This window comes from Bufo bufo, chromosome 3 (genome assembly GCF_905171765.1).
Source record: "Bufo bufo chromosome 3, aBufBuf1.1, whole genome shotgun sequence".
Classification (NCBI taxonomy): domain Eukaryota; kingdom Metazoa; phylum Chordata; class Amphibia; order Anura; family Bufonidae; genus Bufo; species Bufo bufo.
In genome coordinates, this window is record NC_053391.1 from 404,329,085 (window position 1) to 404,347,728 (window position 18,644).

An 18,644-nucleotide genomic window follows, 5' to 3' on the forward strand; every position below is an offset into this window, starting at 1 on the left:
TGCTGATTTTGCACATTAAAGAATCTTGTCTGAAAAGTTGTAACGCATATTAGGTCATCAAAATGTAATCATTGCAATAAAGATGATGTAGCTCCCTATTGGATTTTTACTTCCTAAATATCTGCTTTTATGTCGTTTACACTGCAGTGCCAACAATTTCTTGAAACAGAAAATATGGAGAGGCAGTTGTCTCCAAAAGGAATGGTATTTAAATATTTAAATGATATTTAAGTGTACAGAAGTATACCAAATAGACAGTATATAAGCTAAGGCTAGGTTTCCAGACAGACAGCGAAAATGCAGGACAAAATAGCGCAGCAAGCTGTACTATTTTGTCTGGCAGAATGATGAGATGATCTAAATTACAGCCAATGGTGTCTGTGGGGTGCACTATTACCTGCATCCTAAATTATGCTGTTGGGATTGTCTACAAGGTTATGTCATTACTAAACCCTGATAAGCTATTTGTCAATCCACAAGAACTGTCCCTTGCAGCTCGCTGCATCCTCATCATCTTCAACTGTGTTTTATAGTGGATCCTTGGGGCATTATTGAGTAGGAAATAGGGCCTAAAGAAAGATCCCCTTGTTCTCTGGTGAGCCAATTCAATCTTGAAGGCTGGCTCACGTACACACCAATATTTTAAGCCAAAATGTCCTTCATCTGGCAAATATTTTTAACATGTCTATTTAAGATACAATTCTCTAAAGCTGTCATAGTAAAAGTTGTTGTTGTAAAATGATTTTTAAATGCATTTAATGCAACGTAAGTGAGTTGTCTCCACACTATTTTGCCTAATGCACTTAGCATTTTTCGATCCTATTTTAAGCATCCATTTATATTGGCTTCTAGACTTCAGTGTTAGAGCTTACCTTGTTGACTGCTTTTGTCATTAGCTGCGTAACAGTGGTCAATGAGAGGCATCATTAAGTCATCCCATTTGCTGCAGTAGTTGCTTAAAATCAATGGGCCACCAGAAGAAATTGTCTTCTCAATTGGTGCCAAAACATTGCTTCCTTGACTACTGACAAATAAAGGTGGAAAATGAAAATAGAAAATATAGAAATATAGAAAATATATATATACAATTTACAAAAAGTCTTACAATCCAATTCATTAGCTCAAAATAACATGTATTCTATGTATTTCATAATTACTCTGTTACACACCTGTCCCAATTCGGGCACTGCATGCTACCTTGCTGCCCTCCTTGGTTGCTCCTCCTGAAAGTTGGGTTGCCTTGGCAACCTAGCATGCAGCAATGACATCATCCAGCCAGTGATTTATACCCATCTCAGAAAGTGGGAGGCAACCTGACTATTCAGGAAGTTCAGCATCCCTGCTAAACAGTCTACTACTCCAGCCTGCTACGTCCAGCTCTGCTCCATCATTCTTACTACTACGCCAGCCTGCTTCATCCAACTCTACTCTATTGGTCCTATCACTACTCCAGCCCTACTTCATTTAGCTCTGCTCCACTGATCCTGCCACTACTCTAACTGTACTCAACTTGCTATATCATTACTTCAACTCTACTACATCACAACATCAACAATGTTACGCTACATCATCACTTTTGCTACTACACTGTATCAATTCTACTACATTAGAGCATCAATCTACCACTGTTACCACTATACCACAGCATTCACTCTGCTACAATGCTGCATCAAAGCTGCTACTTTGCATCATGAACGCTGCTACATCACTGGATCAACTCCACTAAATTACCATATGAACTCTGCTACACCTCAACATCAACTCTACCTCACTACAGCATCAACTTTACTACTTTGCAACCTCAACTCCACAACTTTTACTCCACTCTACTGAATCAGGTCTAGATTCCGACCGACAGTTCTCTGGCCCTGCTATATCTGCACCAGCACTGCCTATCTGTGAGGCTCAAAACTTGCTATTCTGGACAAGCGACTAAGAGGACCCACCTCACCAGGTGTGAACACAACATCTGTGAATCCTCCTGAATGTAGCCCTACAAACCTTATGTTTCAGATATGGCAAGATGGTTGTTCTTTGTAAAATACAAAAGTTAAAGGGATTTGTCTCACTTCAACAAATGACATTTATAATGTAGAGAAAGTTAATATACACCACTTCCTAATGTATTGTGATTATCCATATTGCCCCCTTTCCTGGCTGCTTATTTCCATGGTTACGACCACCCTGCAATCCAGCAGCAATGGCCATGCTTGCACACTATAGACAAAAGTGCTGCACCATGGGCACTCCAACAGTCCCAGTCATTAGACAGACCTGTGCTTTTTCCTATATTGTGCAAGCACGCCCTTTACTGCTGGATTACTGGGTAGTCGTAACCATGGAAACAAGCAGTGTATAATGTGATGGAAAAATGAATCCAGCCAGTAAAGGAAGCAGGATCGCGTTCCGGAGGTGGCAGCCCTGCGCAGAGTCACGCATATATGCGTCATCTCGCGATGGCCGAGATTTCCTGTGAACGCGCGCACACAGGCGCGCGCGCTCACAGGAACGGAAGGTAAGAGAGTTGATCTCCAGCCTGCCAGCGGCGATCGTTCGCTGGCAGGCTGGAGATGTGTTTTTTTTAACCCCTAACAGGTATATTAGACGCTGTTTTGATAACAGCGTCTAATATACCTGCTACCTGGTCCTCTGGTGGTCCCCTTTGTTTGGATCGACCACCAGAGGACACAGGTAGCTCAGTAAAGTCCCACCAAGCACCACTACACTACACTACACCCCCCCCCCCCGTCACTTATTAACCCCTTATTAGCCCCTGATCACCCCTGATCACCCCATATAGACTCCCTGATCACCCCCCTGTCATTGATCACCCCCCTGTCATTGATTACCCCCCTGTAAAGCTCCATTCAGATGTCCGCATGATTTTTACGGATCCACTGATAGATGGATCGGATCCGCAAAACGCATCCGGACGTCTGAATGAAGCCTTACAGGGGCGTGATCAATGACTGTGGTTATCACCCCATATAGACTCCCTGATCACCCCCCCTGTCATTGATTACACCCCTGTCATTGATCAACCCCCTGTAAAGCTCCATTCAGACGTCCGCATGATTTTTACGGATCCACTGATAGATAGATCGGATCCGCAAAACGCATCCGGACGTCTGAATGAAGCCTTACAGGGGCGTGATCAATGACTGTGGTGATCACCCCATATAGACTCCCTGATCACCCCCCTGTAAAGCTCCATCCAGATGTCCGCATGATTTTTACGGATGCACTGATAGATGGATCCGATCCGCAAAACGCATCCGGACGTCTGAATGAAGCCTTACAGGGGCATGATCAATGACTGTGGTGATCACCCCATATAGACTCCCTGATCACCCCCCTGTAAAGCTCCATTCAGATGTCCGCATGATTTTTACGGATGCACTGATAGATGGATCCGATCCGCAAAACGCATCCGGACGTCTGAATGAAGCCTTACAGGGGCATGATCAATGACTGTGGTGATCACCCCATATAGACTCCCTGATCACCCCCTGTCATTGATCACCCCCCTGTAAAGCTCCATTCAGATGTCCGCATGATTTTTACGGATGCACTGATAGATGGATCCGATCCGCAAAACGCATCCGGACGTCTGAATGAAGCCTTACAGGGGCATGATCAATGACTGTGGTGATCACCCCATATAGACTCCCTGATCACCCCCCTGTAAAGCTCCATTCAGATGTCCGCATGATTTTTACGGATGCACTGATAGATGGATCCGATCCGCAAAACGCATCCGGACGTCTGAATGAAGCCTTACAGGGGCATGATCAATGACTGTGGTGATCACCCCATATAGACTCCCTGATCACCCCCCTGTCATTGATTACCCCCCTGTAAAGCTCCATTCAGATGTCCGCATGATTTTTACGGATGCACTGATAGATGGATCGGATCCGCAAAACGCATCCGGACGTCTAAATGAAGCCTTACAGGGGCGTGATCAATGACTGTGGTGATCACCCCATATAGACTCCCTGATCACCCCCCTGTCATTGATTACCCCCCTGTCATTGATTACCCCCCTGTAAAGCTCCATTCAGACGTCCGCATGATTTTTACGGATCCACTGATAGATGGATCGGATCCGCAAAACGCATCCGGACGTCTGAATGAAGCCTTACAGGGGCGTGATCAATGACTGTGGTGATCACCCCATATAGACTCCCTAATCAACCCCCCTGTCATTGATCAACCCCCCTGTCATTGATCAACCCCCCTGTCATTGATCAACCCCCCCTGTCATTGATCACCCCTCTGTAAGGCTCCATTCAGATATTTTTTTGGCCCAAGTTAGCAGAATTTTTTTTTTTTTTTTCTTACAAAGTCTCATATTCCACTAACTTGTGTCAAAAAATAAAATCTCACATGAACTCACCATACCCCTCACGGAATCCAAATGCGTAAAATTTTTTAGACATTTATATTCCAGACTTCTTCTCACGCTTTAGGGCCCCTAGAATGCCAGGGCAGTATAAATACCCCACATGTGACCCCATTTCGGAAAGAAGACACCCCCAGGTATTCCGTGAGGGGCATATTGAGTCCATGAAAGATTGAAATTTTTGTCCCAAGTTAGCGGAACGGGAGACTTTGTGAGAAAAAAATTAAAAATATAAATTTCCGCTAACTTGTGCCAAAAAAAAAAAATTTCTATGAACTCGCCATGCCCCTCATTGAATACCTTGGGGTGTCTTCTTTCCAAAATGGGGTCACATGTGGGGTATTTATACTGCCCTGGCATTCTAGGGGCCCCAAAGCGTGAGAAGAAGTCTGGTATCCAAATGTCTAAAAATGCCCTCCTAAAAGGAATTTGGGCACCTTTGCGCATCTAGGCTGCAAAAAAGTGTCACACATCTGGTATCGCCGTACTCAGGAGAAGTTGGGGAATGTGTTTTGGGGTGTCATTTTACATATACCCATGCTGGGTGAGAGAAATATCTTGGTCAAATGCCAACTTTGTATAAAAAAATGGGAAAAGTTGTCTTTTGCCAAGATATTTCTCGCACCCAGCATGGGTATATGTAAAATGACACCCCAAAACACATTCCCCAACTTCTCCTGAATACGGCGATACCACATGTGTGACACTTTTTTGCAGCCTAGGTGGGCAAAGGGGCCCATATTCCAAAGAGCACCTTTAGGATTTCACAGGTCATTTACCTACTTACCACACATTAGGGCCCCTGGAAAATGCCAGGGCAGTATAACTACCCCACAAGTGACCCCATTTTGGAAAGAAGACACCCCAAGGTATTCCGTGAGGGGCATGGCGAGTTCCTAGAATTTTTTATTTTTTGTCACAAGTTAGTGGAAAATGCTTATTTTTTATTTATTTTTTTTTTCATACAAAGTCTCATATTCCACTAACTTGTGACAAAAAATAAAAAGTTCCATGAACTCACTATGCCCATCAGCGAATACCTTGGGGTCTCTTCTTTCCAAAATGGGGTCACTTGTGGGGTAGTTATACTGCCCTGGCATTCTAGGGGCCCAAATGTGTGGTAAGGAGTTTGAAATCAAATTCTGTAAAAAATGACCTGTGAAATCCGAAAGGTGCTCTTTTGAATATGGGCCCCTTTGCCCACCTAGGCTGCAAAAAAGTGTCACACATCTGGTATCTCCGTAATCGGGAGAAGTTGGGGAATGTGTTTTGGGGTGTCATTTTACATATACCCATGCTGGGTGAGAGAAATATCTTGGCAAAAGACAACTTTTCCCATTTTTTTATACAAAGTTGGCATTTGACCAAGATATTTATCTCACCCAGCATGGGTATATGTAAAATGACACCCCAAAACACATTCCTCAACTTCTCCTGAATACAGAGATACCAGATGTGTGACACTTTTTTGCAGCCTAGGTGGGCAAAGGGGCCCACATTCCAAAGAGCACCTTTCGGATTTCACAGGTCATTTTCCTACTTACCACACATTTGGGCCCCTAGAATGCCAGGGCAGTATAACTACCCCACAAGTGACCCCATTTTGGAAAGAAGAGACCCCAAGGTATTCGCTGATGGGCATAGTGAGTTCATGGAAGTTTTTATTTTTTGTCACAAGTTTGTGGAATATGAGACTTTGTATGAAAAAAAAAATAAAAAAAAAAATCATCATTTTCCACTAACTTGTGACAAAAAATAAAAAATTCTAGGAACTCGCCATGCCCCTCACGGAATACCTTGGGGTGTCTTCTTTCCAAAATGGGGTCACTTGTGGGGTAGTTATACTGCCCTGGTATTCTAGGGGCCCAAATGTGTGGTAAGGAGTTTGAAATCAAATTCAGGAAAAAATGAGGAGTGAAATCCGAAAGGTGCTCTTTGGAATATGGGCCCCTTTGCCCACCTAGGCTGCAAAAAAGTGTCACACATCTGGTATCCCCGTACTCAGGAGAAGTTGAGGAATGTGTTTTGGGGTGTCTTTTTACATATACCCATGCTGGGTGAGATAAATATCTTGGTCAAATGACAACTTTGTATAAAAAAATGGGAAAAGTTGTCTTTTGCCAAGATATTTCTCTCACCCAGCATGGGTATATATAAAATGACACCCCAAAACACATTCCCCACCTTCTCCTGAGTACGGAGATACCAGATGTGTGACACTTTTTTGCAGCCTAGGTGGGCAAAGGGGCCCATATTCCAAAGAGCACCTTTCGGATTTCACTGGTCATTTTTTACAGAATTTGATTTCAAACTCCTTACCACACATTTGGGCCCCTAGAATGCCAGGGCAGTATAACTACCCCACAAGTGACCCCATTTTGGAAAGAAGAGACCCCAAGGTATTCGCTGATGGGCATAGTGAGTTCATAGAACTTTTTATTTTTTGTCACAAGTTAGTGGAATATGAGACTTTGTAAGAAAAAAAAAAAATCAGAATTTTCCGCTAACTTGTGACAAAAAATAAAAAGTTCTATGAACTCACTATGCCCATCAGCGAATACCTTAGGGTGTCTACTTTCAGAAATGGGGTCATTTGTGGGGTGTTTGTACTGTCTGGGCATTGTAGAACCTCAGGAAACATGACAGGTGCTCAGAAAGTCAGAGCTGCTTCAAAAAGCGGAAATTCACATTTTTGTACCATAGTTTGTAAACGCTATAACTTTTACCCAAACCATTTTTTTTTTACCCAAACATTTTTTTTTTATCAAAGACATGTAGAACTATAAATTTAGAGCAAAATTTCTATATGGATGTCGTTTTTTTTGCAAAATTTTACAACTGAAAGTGAAAAATGTCATTTTTTTGCAAAAAAATCGTTACATTTCGATTAATAACAAAAAAGTAAAAATGTCAGCAGCAATGAAATACCACCAAATGAAAGCTCTATTAGTGAGAAGAAAAGGAGGTAAAATTCATTTGGGTGGTAAGTTGCATGACCGAGCAATAAACGGTGAAAGTAGTGTAGGTCAGAAGTGTAAAAAGTGGCCTGGTCTTTCAGGGTGTTTAAGCACTGGGGGCTGAAGTGGTTAATAACAAATAATTATTATGGCATATCTACTAGGCACACCGTAAAAGTAAAATCCCGACCACTCAGCATTTTCCTCATCAGGACAGTGCAGACATGACCATTTCCCAGGGATCAGTGTACACCCCTTATTACCATCACTAATGTACCGTATATAGCCCATCCAGTGGATAATTTTAAAAGTAATTTGTCTGAAATCCCCTATAATATTACTATCCTAATGTCTGTAGCTTACAAGGTTAAAAGAGGCTTCAATAGAACAAGTGTTTTTCCATTACTGCTCTAAGAAATCCATTTTCCCTAGGGAAATTTGTTTTAATAATGAAACTGAACGCATTGTAAGTATTGCTATTGTTGAAATTTTTCTTTACTCAAATAGCTGTATTTTACCGTGCTTGGAGATTTATGGAAGATAATGGCTTTGCTAGGGATGTCCTAAGGATTTCCTGAACCCACATCTCTCCACTGAAACATGGATCTATCAATATAACCGGACGCTGCCAAGAAAAGTAAAGTATAGCTGCATTTTCCATCTGCTGAGGAGTCCAGTCTGCAGGAGAAAAACATATTTGTGTTGAGCTGAGGTCCAATAAAAAAGCAAGGTCACCACCTGTCCAATAACAAGGTGAACCAAGCACAATAATGATATGCAGACGTCTAATTAAATTAAATTCACACCACAGAACATTTTAAAAAAAGTTAACGATAAGTGATAACTCTACAGCTACAATAAAATACAACAGCAAAAAAAGTACACAATTAATATAGATAATTGAAATATCAATTAATACACCAAAGGAAAGCTTAGCATGATTGGAAATTTCTCAAAAAACATAACCATTATTCTTCAATTCAGGGATTGATTGCAGTAAAATACATCAGAACTCATGTTCAAGTTCAATTCAGTCTTCACAGTACATACAACATACAGAATGGTATCACCTATATTTTTAAAACCAGAGACTGGTATTCTTTTTTTTCTATTTTTAATATCTGATGTCAAGTTTTTATTTTTTGTACATCATTAAATGGGTTGCCCGGGTTCAGAGCTGAACCCGGACATACCTCCATTTACACCCATGCAGCCCCTCTGACTTGAGCATCGGAGTAGTTTTCCTTTGCCCTGCGCTAAATCGCGCAGGGCAAAGGCATTTTGAGGAGTTCCGGTGACGTACCGGGGATCTCCATGGAGCAGCCAGGAAGCCGGTGACGTCACCGGCACTGATGGGCGGGCTTCAGCGCTGCCCTAGCCAGTAAAACGGCTAGGGCAGCGCTAAAGCCCGCCCATCAGAGCCGGTGACGTCACCGAACACACTGCCGGGCGTAAGTTTACGCCCGGCAGTGTGATATGATAAACAAAAGAGCCCTTGCCCTGCGCAGGGCAAGGGAGCGCATCGCGCAAGGGAGCGCATCGGAGCATGAGATGCTCCGATGCTAGCCTCAGGGATGTTGCCGGGGTGAAAATGGAGGTATGTCTGGGTTCAGTAACAATTTAGCTTGAGCTGAAGTTAACAATATTCAAGGATATGATTTGCAGCAGTCACATGGACCAAATGAACTTGTATTTTCAGGCATGACTATTGTTAGAATACCTAAAATAGATAAAAACTAGGTAAGACGAAAACTAAAAAAAACTCCAACAATTATTAAAACTGTAACATAAAACATGATGTTATCAGTAGGTAATTTTATGATTTCTAATGAAATATTCCCTTTAAGCTTTATACAGTATATGCTCTATTATTACAAAACCATGTCAATGATTTTAGGTCAATGTGCCAACCTACTTTTGTATAACAATAAAGAGTAACATTATCATTTAATTCCAAGTCTTTAAAGGGGTTCTCCAAGACCAGAAACCCTTCTGCTCCACTTCCGGTCCCCACTGAACTGGAACGGTGTTGTGCTTTCTACATGCACTTCACCACCAATGGCCCCCCAGCAGTGATGGCGGTCATGTTCCATGCCTGCACACATCACCACTGAAGCCACTGATTGGCTTAAGTTACAAGCGTATGGATGGAACGTCTTACCTCCGGTTCAGTGGAAGAGAAGTGAGCTCAGTGCTGGTAGACTAGCACTGCTGGCATGTAAGTCTTTTTTTCTTTTATTTTTTACCACCTGCATCTTGCCCGTTAAAATGAAAAGTAAAGTTATGCAAGGCTCTGGTACTAGTCTGCAAGCAGCATATTTACTGCTCACTGAGAAAATGGCATTGTGAAGATGATTTACCTTTTGCGGACCATTTTTGAAGGTCATCAGCTTTTACAATTCTCATTATTAGAGCTTTTACAAAGTCCATATAAAGCTCATCAGTAATAATGGGTGAACATTGTCTGTGCAATGACAATTGATTTGAAGAGACTTGGTCTGTATGATTGTTACCATTCTCCACACTGACATTATGTTTCCCTGTGGAACAAAAATACTATTACTATTAAGGTCAGAAGAAAAACATACAAAAAACATAGTAAGATAAAAAAATAATGAAACATTTGTATGATGGAACTATACAGCTCTCAGGTTTCATGGGTGTACATCTATCACATGGCATACACAGTAGAGGGATCAAAGGGGATCAAGTTAGAGTACTGTGTGCTGATATATAGGATTTATCAAGTTTGGAGTGGATAGTTGTGAGGAATATGGATTATTATTTACTGCCAGCCATGTTCCCACACCAACCATCTGCTGAAAGGTAGCAGAGGTAGTGAGCTCCACACGGGGGCCCTGCTTCAAAGCTAGCCAGATGGCAGAGAGCCTCTAGCAGTCCACCTTAGTTTACATTTCTCACCTCCATTCAGCCAGCCAGGAACCCAGCTAATGGAACAGGAAAAACTTCCCTGCAGAGGGTCTAGGCCATTCCCCAGTTCAATGAACATTATCAGACATCATGGAACCGGCGGTTCATAAGGAATTATGAATTGCCCGTCCATCACAGACATAAACTAGATACATATTTGTGTCCCTGTGGCCACAATGAACAGGCCCATGGTCATAGTTTGGTGGTGGGATGCCAGGGAGAGGAGATATACATATCTCCCCACGGAAACCAAATAACGGTACCATGCTTGGACTCTACTGGTAGCCGGAACCCAGGCAGATCCATTGGTCCCAAAACCACCTCCTTGCGACATTCTGATCTGGAGCCATAAGCCCTAATCGGTTTTGTGGCTCATGTGCTGCCAGCCCAGCAGAGCGGGAGTGGCCCCCTACCAGAGGCCAGGAGGGGAGGGGCCGGCTACAGGTTAAAAGGCTTGTGCCAGCGAGCGGGCGTGTCTTTTCTCTGAAGGGAGGTCACATCGTGCCATGTGTTTAGAGGGACCTGCAACCTGCTGACATCACTGCTTCCCATGTGAACACAGCTAAGAACTCATCACAACCCAAAGGACTTATATACCTGGTAAACTGACTTTTGTTCTGCTTAACCCTGTTGTACCCTATCAACTGTATTTGTAACCTCAGACCACTGCATATACACTCACCTAAAGAATTATTAGGAACACCATACTAATATGGCGTTGGACCCCCTTTTGCCTTCAGAACTGCCTTAATTCTACGTGGCATTGATTCAACAAGGTGCTGATAGCATTCTTTAGAAATGTTGGCCCATATTGATAGGATAGCATCTTGCAGTTGATGGAGATTTGAGGGATGCACATCCAGGGCACGAAGCTCCCGTTCCACCACATCCCAAAGATGCTCTGTTGGGTTGAGATCTGGTGACTGTGGGGGCCATTTTAGTACAGTGAACTCATTGTCATGTTCTAGAAACCAATTTGAAATTATTCGAGCTTTGTGACATGGTGCATTATCCTGCTGGAAGTAGCCATCAGAGGATGGATACATGTTCTCATTCTGTTTACGCCAAATTCGGACTCTACCATTTGAATGTCTCAACAGAAATCGAGACTCATCAGACCAGGCAACATTTTTCCAGTCTTCAACAGTCCAATTTTGGTGAGCTTGTGCAAATTGCAGCCTCTTTTTCCTATTTCTAGTGGAGATGAGTGGTACCCGGTGGGGTCTTCTGCTGTTGTAGCCCATCCGCCTCAAGGTTGTGCGTGTTGTGGCTTCACAAATGCTTTGCTGCATACCTCGGTTGTAACGAGTGGTTATTTCAGTCAACGTTGCTCTTCTATCAGCTTGAATCAGTCGGCCCATTCTCCTCTGACCTCTAGCATCCACAAGGCATTTTTGCCCACAGGACTGCCGCATACTGGATGTTTTTCCCTTTTCACACCATTCTTTGTAAACCCTAGAAATGGTTGTGCGTGAAAATCCTAGTAACTGAGCAGATTGTGAAATACTCAGACCGGCCCGTCTGGCACCAACAACCATGCCACGCTCAAAATTGCTTAAATCACCTTTCTTTCCCATTCTGACATTCAGTTTGGAGTTCATGAGATTGTCTTGACCAGGAGCACACCCCTAAATGCATTGAAGCAACTGCCATGTGATTGGTTGACTATATAATTGCATTAATGAGAAATAGAACAGGTGTTCCTAATAATTCTTTAGGTGAGTGTATTCTTTGTGTGTATAGTGTTAGTTCTAGTGAACCCTTAAGGCGATTAAATATATAATTTAATCTTGTGCTGTCTTGTATCTCGATCACGAATCCCCACGTTCATGTTTCGGCCTAGTTATACGCTACCGTGGGTTGGTTTCTTTCCCTATATAATCCCAATAGCGGACCCGGTTTATATCAAACAAGAAACTGGTGGCAGTCTTCCCGGGCTGAGAATGCACTGTTTCACTGGGGCAGTGAAAAGGCTCTCTCAGCTTGTTGCCTCTCTGTGCCCGTGTGGACAGGAGGAGTATGTGAAAACTGTACCAAGACCGACCTTACCTGCTTCTCCAGGAGGGCGTAATGTCACACCCTGATAACCAGTGACCATACCGTATCTCGCTGGCTCTACTCTAGTTGACGTCCAACGTCAGTCGGGGTACGGTATTCGTCACAATAGTGTCAAGAACAAATATAACAGTGATACCCAATAGGTGCTAATATGGTGGCCTGTGCCCACCACTGTCCCGCTGTCCCTGGCAGGCACAGGTGCTGCCTTACTCACCCCTCCAGTCCTGTCAGGTGGCCCAGACCCACTACTCATCTTCACACAAAGCGGGCCTGGCCACCAGAGCCTTGTTCTCCTTCTGTAGGTCTAAGCCTGCACTTTGCTGGCCAGTCTGATCTCCCCACCTGTAGAATGATCACACTTACTGGCTCCTAAAGGGCCAGTGTGCACATGTGCTTATTGTTCCCCAACCTATGGCTGGCTGTCTTAGGGCTCTTTCACACAATCGGATGCCGTGCGTGGAATCTGCTGCATGAAAGACAGCCAAGCCCGCATTCTGGACAGCAGAGACACGGAGCATTAACATGATTGATAATGCTCCGTGCCTCTCTGTGATCTTTTTACTACAAAATCACGGTGACAACTTTATCTCCCTATGATTTTGTAGTAAAAAGGTCACAGAGAGGCACGGAGCATTATCAATCATGTTAATGCTCCGTGTCCCTGCGGTCCAGAGTGGGGCTTGACTCTCTTTCACACAGAGGATTCCACGCACGGCATCTGCTCCTGTGAAAGAGCCCTTAGAGTATTTAGGGACCTTTCCCAGTGGGAGGGTGCCTGAGCTTTAGGTTGTCATAGCTTGCTAGTTTCCTAGTGAAGGCATGCTATTCGTGTCTGTCTGCTCATGTACCAAACTCTGCCGGTCTACCAAGTCTGACCCTGCCTGTTTACCTGATCTTTGACTAGTTTCACAGATTTTCATGAACTCTGCATGCCCTGAGCTCAGCCTGTTTCCTGACTACGAGCATTGTCTGATCCCTCGATGCTTTGCACCAGTGTCTCTGAACCCCGTATGTCACCAGCCAATCACACCAGGACTATTCCAAGAGGAAGCCACCTGTTGGCTCCCCTGCAGCAAAGACTAGATCCCTTAATAGGGGTTAAAGAATAAAAACCAGAGTAAAAATAGTCCAAAGCCAAACCAGTTTGTTGGCACAGTGGTTCCACATCCATTGTCTGTAACAGTAGGGTAGAGCAAAATATTCCATGAATTCAGTGAAAACATCTTACAACCAGCATCAGACCAGGCAATATAATAATGTGAACCAGTATTTCTACAACTCCTCCAAAAGGTTTGCAGAGACACTTTGGAAAGATCTGATTGAATCTAGTCTGAGAGTAGTAACACCTCAGATAGGTTTTAATAGCAGACTACTGTTGTGTTCTGCATCTTACTGATTTGTATATAGTTATAAAGTGGAATACTCATTTTTAGGTCTTCCTATACATTTTTGGACATTTTGGATTTTGCTCCTCGTTTTGCTATGAAAATCTATCCATTGACATGAGTAAATTGTGTGTATACTATATACACTCACCTAAAGAATTATTAGGAACAACATACTAATACGGTGTTGGACCCCCTGTAACGGTCACGTCCACACACACACAGGGGGAAGGGTAGTGACCACTGCGCTCCACCCTCACCCTTGGCCCTGCCTACTTGCCTCACGAGTCCTGATGACAGGGGACAACTGGACGGCAGTCCCTAACTTAGGATATGTGCAGGGAAGACAGACAAGACAAAATACGGAACATGAACGGACCGGGTCAGAACCAAGAGAGCTACGCAGTACAACGGATTAAGCAAAGAATGGTCAGGAGAAGCCGGGGTCAAATACCAGGAGAGTAGCGAAGTACAAGAGGAGTCCTAAGAGAGTAGTCAGGTGGGAGCCGAGGTCACAATACCAGGATGTATGCGCAGTACAGGAGGAGCAGGCAGAGGATCGTCAGGGAACAGGATCAGGTAAATATTCAGTAGTCCAACAAATAGCCAGGAACCTAGGAATTAACAGGCAACCTGTAGCCAGCAGGCTGCCTGTATTTATAGTGGGGAGTGAGGGTCATGTGACGTGGCCAGCGTCACATGACCGACAGACCAACCAGTCGAGCACCGAGTGATCAGCTCGGCGCTCAAGGCAGACTAGGAGCAGGGAGCCACCCAGCTAGTAAAGCCGCCCTGGGAATGAGGTCAAACACAGAACCTCATTCCAAAAGCTAAGCAACAGTTCTGCGGGCAATGGGGGACCGAGTGCACCTTCGGAACCCCGTGACACCCCCTTTTGCCTTCAGAACTGCCTTAATTCTACGTGGCATTGATTCAACAAGGTGCTGATAGCATTCTTTAGAAATGTTGGCCCATATTGATAGGATAGCATCTTGCAGTTGATGGAGATTTTTCCAGTCTTCAACAGTCCAATTTTGGACCGGCATGAGTGGTACCCGGTGGGGTCTTCTGCTGTTGTAGCCCATCCGCATCAAGGTTGTGCGTGTTGTGGCTTCACAAATGCTTTGCTGCATACCTCGGTTGTAACGAGTGGTTATTTCAGTCAACGTTGCTCTTCTATCAGCTTGAATCAGTCGGCCCATTCTCCTCTGACCTCTAGCATCCACAAGGCATTTTTGCCCACAGGACTGCCGCATACTGGATGTTTTTCCCTTTTCACACCATTCTTTGTAAACCCTAGAAATGGTTGTGCGTGAAAATCCCAGTAATTTAACAGATTGTGAAATACTCAGACCGGCCCGTCTGGCACCAACAACCATGCCACGCTCAAAATTGCTTAAATCACCTTTCTTTCCCATTCTGACATTCAGTTTGGAGTTCAGGAGATTGTCTTGACCAGGACCACATCCCTTAATGCATTGAAGCAACTGCCATGTGATTGGTTGACTAGATAATTGCATTAATGAGAAATAGAACAGGTGTTCCTAATAATTCTTTAGGTGAGTGTGTATATATATATATATATATATATATATATATATATAGTGGGGTTTCACTCTGGTAGAGAGGATTAGCGGACGCAGTATAGAGGCAACAACAAGTTCTTTGGATCAAACAGTTCAGTGTTTTATTCACACTTGCGGTGTTGGTGGTAATTCACACCATGCGGCAATTCTGCCTCAAAGAGTCCTTGAGCATAGTAGCACCAACCTGTTTTCACGCCAAACAGGTAGCAAGCCTTCATCCAGACACAAGTCTCCCAGATCCCAACACAGAGACCTCGCTTCTAAGCCCAGCTGCCTATTTAAGGACAGCCAGGTGCTGCCAAATCCCGGACCGGCACTTAAAATCTGGTCCGGTATTTGACCTTACCTGGCTGTAAATCAGCCCAGCAGCACATGCTGGGAGAAAAATACCTGTTTTCCCAGACCAAACCTCTCACTGTGTCACTAAATATATATATATATATATATATATATATATATATATATATATATAATCACCTTTACCGTGGAAAATTCCAGGGGGATCTGATTAAGGCCCCATTCACAAGACCTTATTTTTGATCTGCATCTGATCTGTATTTTTTTGCAGATCGGATGCAGATCCATTAAGTTGGGACGGAAAAATTACAGACAGCACACTGTGTGCTGTCCGCATCCGTATGTCCGTTCCACAGCCCTGCAAAAAATGATAGAACATGTCCTATTCTTGTCTGTTTTGTGGACAAGAATACAAGAATATCCATTGTTACAATGGGTCAGCAAAAAAATAAATAAATGGATGCAACACGGCCATCACACAATCGTCATCCGTATTTTTGGTGTATCTGCATTTTGTGGGCTGCAGAAATACATACGGTCGTGTAAATGCACCCTAAGGGGAACTCTATAGCTGAAGTGTTACAGAATTTCCACAATATCTGTCTGAATTGAAGACAGGTAGGAGGGCATTGTTTGAAGTTTCTATAGTAGAGTAATAATCCTTGATGTCATTGAACTGTAAGTGATGAACTGTGACCTATCTTTCTATTGATTGGGAAAATTCTCCAGCTTTCCTGCAATGAGTTATTATTCTAAAAGGTATACAAGATTTCTACCCATTCCATATGTTTGCTAGTGCAAAGAAGGATTTTGGAATGACTATTGGGATGGATCGGAACAAATAATTTAGGCATTAAAAATATCTTGAAAGAGGCTATTCTGCTGAGCCAAGATATTGTAAATTTTGAGTAATTCTGTACTTCTAATAGTAGAGAGTAGAGAATTTTGTTGGAATAGGTAATTGATAGATGTAATTGATAGATGTAAGCTAGATACCTGAGTATCATATCTCCAGTGTTTGCCAACATAAGTTATATTTTGGTTTTCAATATGCAAAGTTCTTTTATAAGGAGGATTTGTGCCTGTCTAGTGACTGTCTCTTGCGATTATGTACCATTGGTAAATGTTACAAATGATTGTAAATGCATAATATTTGTGTATGCGGGCCCCCAAACTCGAATTTTTATAACATTGAGAAGGTGTAGTCCAAGGGTAGTGAAAGGGTTAGCTGTTTGCAGCGCTTTTGTGTGCGTCATGGGAACGCAATGAAATGGAACGGAATGCATTCTGGTGCACTCCGTTTCCTTTAGTTCTGTCTCCATTGACAAGGAATGGGAACAAAACTGAAGCGTTTTCCTCCACTATTGAGATCCTATGACGAATCTCAATAGCGGAAAGGAAAAGCGCAGATGTGAAAGTAGCCTTAGTTGTAATATAGCTTGTTCATTTTAATTGTTATTGCACTGTATTTGCATTGCACAAAGGTTTAATACACAGCCAGATAATACTTAGAGACGACTTTGGGACGTTCTACCTATGCATCTCCACAGTTACAATAAGTGAATATGCAGAGTCAAAGGGGTTGTGCCACAACTAATATTCTACAATTTTAAAAACAGCATTTGGATCTGAATATTTTGCATGTAATTAAAAAATTTGTATTCAATAAAATGTAACTGTATAGCATCCCCTGCTGTTTGTTCTTTCCCTAATTTCTTGTCCAACTCCCTTTGGTGGTCGCATACACTCAGTTTAAATCGTCAACTGTCACGGCTATATCTTCTGCTGGAAGCTATGTCAGTTACAGGGAAAGAACTGCAGCAGAATGAACACACTCCCTGAACTGCCAGCTTGAAATACATCTAGCAGAGCACCTGGGGCAATGAATGGGGAGATCTCTGGATCCATGGTTCTAGCTTTGTTAGAAAGTGGTTGTCATGTACTATAAGATGTCTAATTGTCATTTTTTACATCCATCTTGGCATAAGCCCTTTAATTTTTGGAGGAAAAAAATAGACACAGTGAACTTTTTACTGCCTGATTAAGCTTTGTTTAGACTATTGTTTACATCTGCAAACTGCTTAGTCATCCCCATTGTGGTGGCAAGAGCAAACATCTGATATATTTGTACCTACTGTATATGAAACCTGTAATGTACGTACAACATAGCTTGGTAGATCCCTGATTACTTTCTACCAGTTTACTTCAAAGACTAGTCATACAAAGCAAGATTAGTCACTGCCAGCCTTAAAGGGGTTATCCAATCCCATAAAAAGCCACCCAATATGCCGGGCCCCCCAGACTGAATATACTTACCTGGGTCGCAGGTGACGCTAGGGAGGCTTGTCCCCATCCCCGTCTGCCATTGGCTGCTCCCCCCGACACTGGATGTTTTCATCCGTGCACGGGGAGAAGCAGCAGCGTCAGGGCGGAGACCAGGAGCGGTGCAGGGAGTGGGGACCCTGGCATATGGGGGGGCTTTTTATAGGATTGGATAACCCCCTTAATGACAGTAGTGGCAATGCTGCAACTGGGGCAGGGAAACATGCCTTCTGTTCCATAATATCTTTCAAATAAATTTAATGGAGCAATTTCTAAAATTAGCTTGTTTTCTTTATTATAACAAAATGTGTAACTAGCTTTTATATCTATAGGTTGTTATAATGAATAACATACCTTCATCTTCTTGTTGCCCACCACTTGACGTGCTTTCCGAATTATCCACTGGAGATCCACAGGCGAATATAACTGAGAACTCAATCACGCGTCCTATATAACAATATACAACTAAACTGTAAGACTGATGAGTGACAAAAGTTCTCTAGTACTGTAGTTCCAGAAGGAGGCCATACGTTATATGGTTTCTTGTATCTAATACTGTGATGATATCTTCCGGTTATGAAATAACTGCACCGTGATCATCACAAGCCTATAAAATGCTCATTGTTGTTTTTTTTGCCCCATTCAAAGGGAGTTTATTCAAAACAGTATTTGTGAGGAACAATACAATTATGAAGCATGACCA

General features: G+C 43.0%; 1 protein-coding gene across 1 annotated transcript in view; it reads right to left on the minus strand.

The window, feature by feature from the left end:
- The window catches only part of LOC120993823 (dynein beta chain, flagellar outer arm-like), a 585,582-nt gene that overhangs the window by 237,437 nt on the left and 329,501 nt on the right, over window positions 1-18,644 (minus strand). Inside the window, exons 72-75 of the mRNA XM_040422290.1 lie at window positions 18,296-18,388; window positions 9,723-9,902; window positions 7,881-8,040; window positions 873-1,024 (exon numbers count right to left, since the gene is read on the minus strand). Of these exons, the coding sequence (XP_040278224.1) occupies window positions 873-1,024; window positions 7,881-8,040; window positions 9,723-9,902; window positions 18,296-18,388 (585 nt within the window). The remainder of the gene's footprint in view (window positions 1-872; window positions 1,025-7,880; window positions 8,041-9,722; window positions 9,903-18,295; window positions 18,389-18,644) is intronic.